At 47.5% G+C, this 1,071-nt stretch overlaps 1 protein-coding gene across 1 annotated transcript in view; it reads left to right on the forward strand.

Annotated features, from left to right (window-relative positions):
• The window catches only part of STAR (steroidogenic acute regulatory protein), a gene marked incomplete at its 5' end in the record, with an annotated part of 2,067 nt that extends 1,191 nt beyond the window's left edge, over positions 1-876 (forward strand). The window contains 3 exons of the mRNA XM_009574411.1: positions 208-392; positions 587-680; positions 769-876. Of these exons, the coding sequence (XP_009572706.1) occupies positions 208-392; positions 587-680; positions 769-876 (387 nt within the window). The remainder of the gene's footprint in view (positions 1-207; positions 393-586; positions 681-768) is intronic.
• Positions 877-1,071: the final 195 nt, after the last annotated feature.

Here is a 1,071-nt window from a genome sequence, read left to right on the forward strand (position 1 = left end):
TCTGGATGAAGAGAAACACCTTCCCTTTTCGGGTGTTGAAAACTAATGTTCTGTATTCTGGGATGAAGCACATATTTGCAGTTTTTCTCACTATAAGCACTGAGTTTTTGTAAGCGCGTGTATTTGAACACACAGTAATCAAAGCTAGCTTTTAGCTATGTTTGCAGTAAATACCTCACATTAACATTTTAATTCTAAACTGTCCAGATTCTCCAGAAGATTGGAAAGGACACAGTGATCACCCACGAGAAGGCGGCCGCTACTCCCGGTAATATTGTCGGACCACGGGACTTCGTGAGTGTCCGGTGCTCTAAGAGACGTGGTTCCACCTGCGTCCTGGCCGGCATGTCCACAAAATACGGAGCTATGCCAGAACAGGAAGGATTTATAAGGTAATCACCTTTTGCGTTCACTTACAGGGTGTTCAATGAGTCAGATTCACACACTAGCTTTTAGTATGGGCTCAGAGTCATGAGGTTTGCCTCAGTAGCAGGAACTGCAATTCACACAGTGCTTCAGCACGGCTGTAATTTTGAGGCCAAGTCAGACGTTGCTTTCCAACACGTGCGCTCCCGTCCTCTTACAGAGCCGAGAACGGTCCCACGTGTATGATCCTGCGCCCGCTGCCCGGCAGTCCTTCGCAAACCAAGCTAACGTGGCTTCTCAGCCTTGACCTGAAGGTAAGTTTTGCAGCAAGCATTTCAACGGAGAAGCAGGATTTGCATTCGAGGCACGTTCCACTCACGGGCTGTATCTGCTCCTCTCCAGGGCTGGCTGCCGAAGACCATCATCAACCAGGTTCTGTCCCAGACGCAGGTCGACTTTGCCAACCACCTTCGGGAGCGCCTGGCCCGGACGGTGGCAGTGAGCTGCTGACCGCACAGCCTGGTGTTGTAATGCTTTGTGCAGGGGGAGAGTAGGGAACCTTGTGATGGGGCAAGTCAGGTACAATTTAATTGCAGCCTGTGCTAATTAGCCAAGACCTTTAATAGTAGACACCACTAATTAATACAGTTTTATTAATAACTAACTAACTAATAAATAAAGCTTTATTTATTGAAACTAATTAGT

This window comes from Fulmarus glacialis, unplaced genomic scaffold, assembly GCF_000690835.1.
Source record: "Fulmarus glacialis isolate BGI_N327 unplaced genomic scaffold, ASM69083v1 scaffold27323, whole genome shotgun sequence".
Classification (NCBI taxonomy): domain Eukaryota; kingdom Metazoa; phylum Chordata; class Aves; order Procellariiformes; family Procellariidae; genus Fulmarus; species Fulmarus glacialis.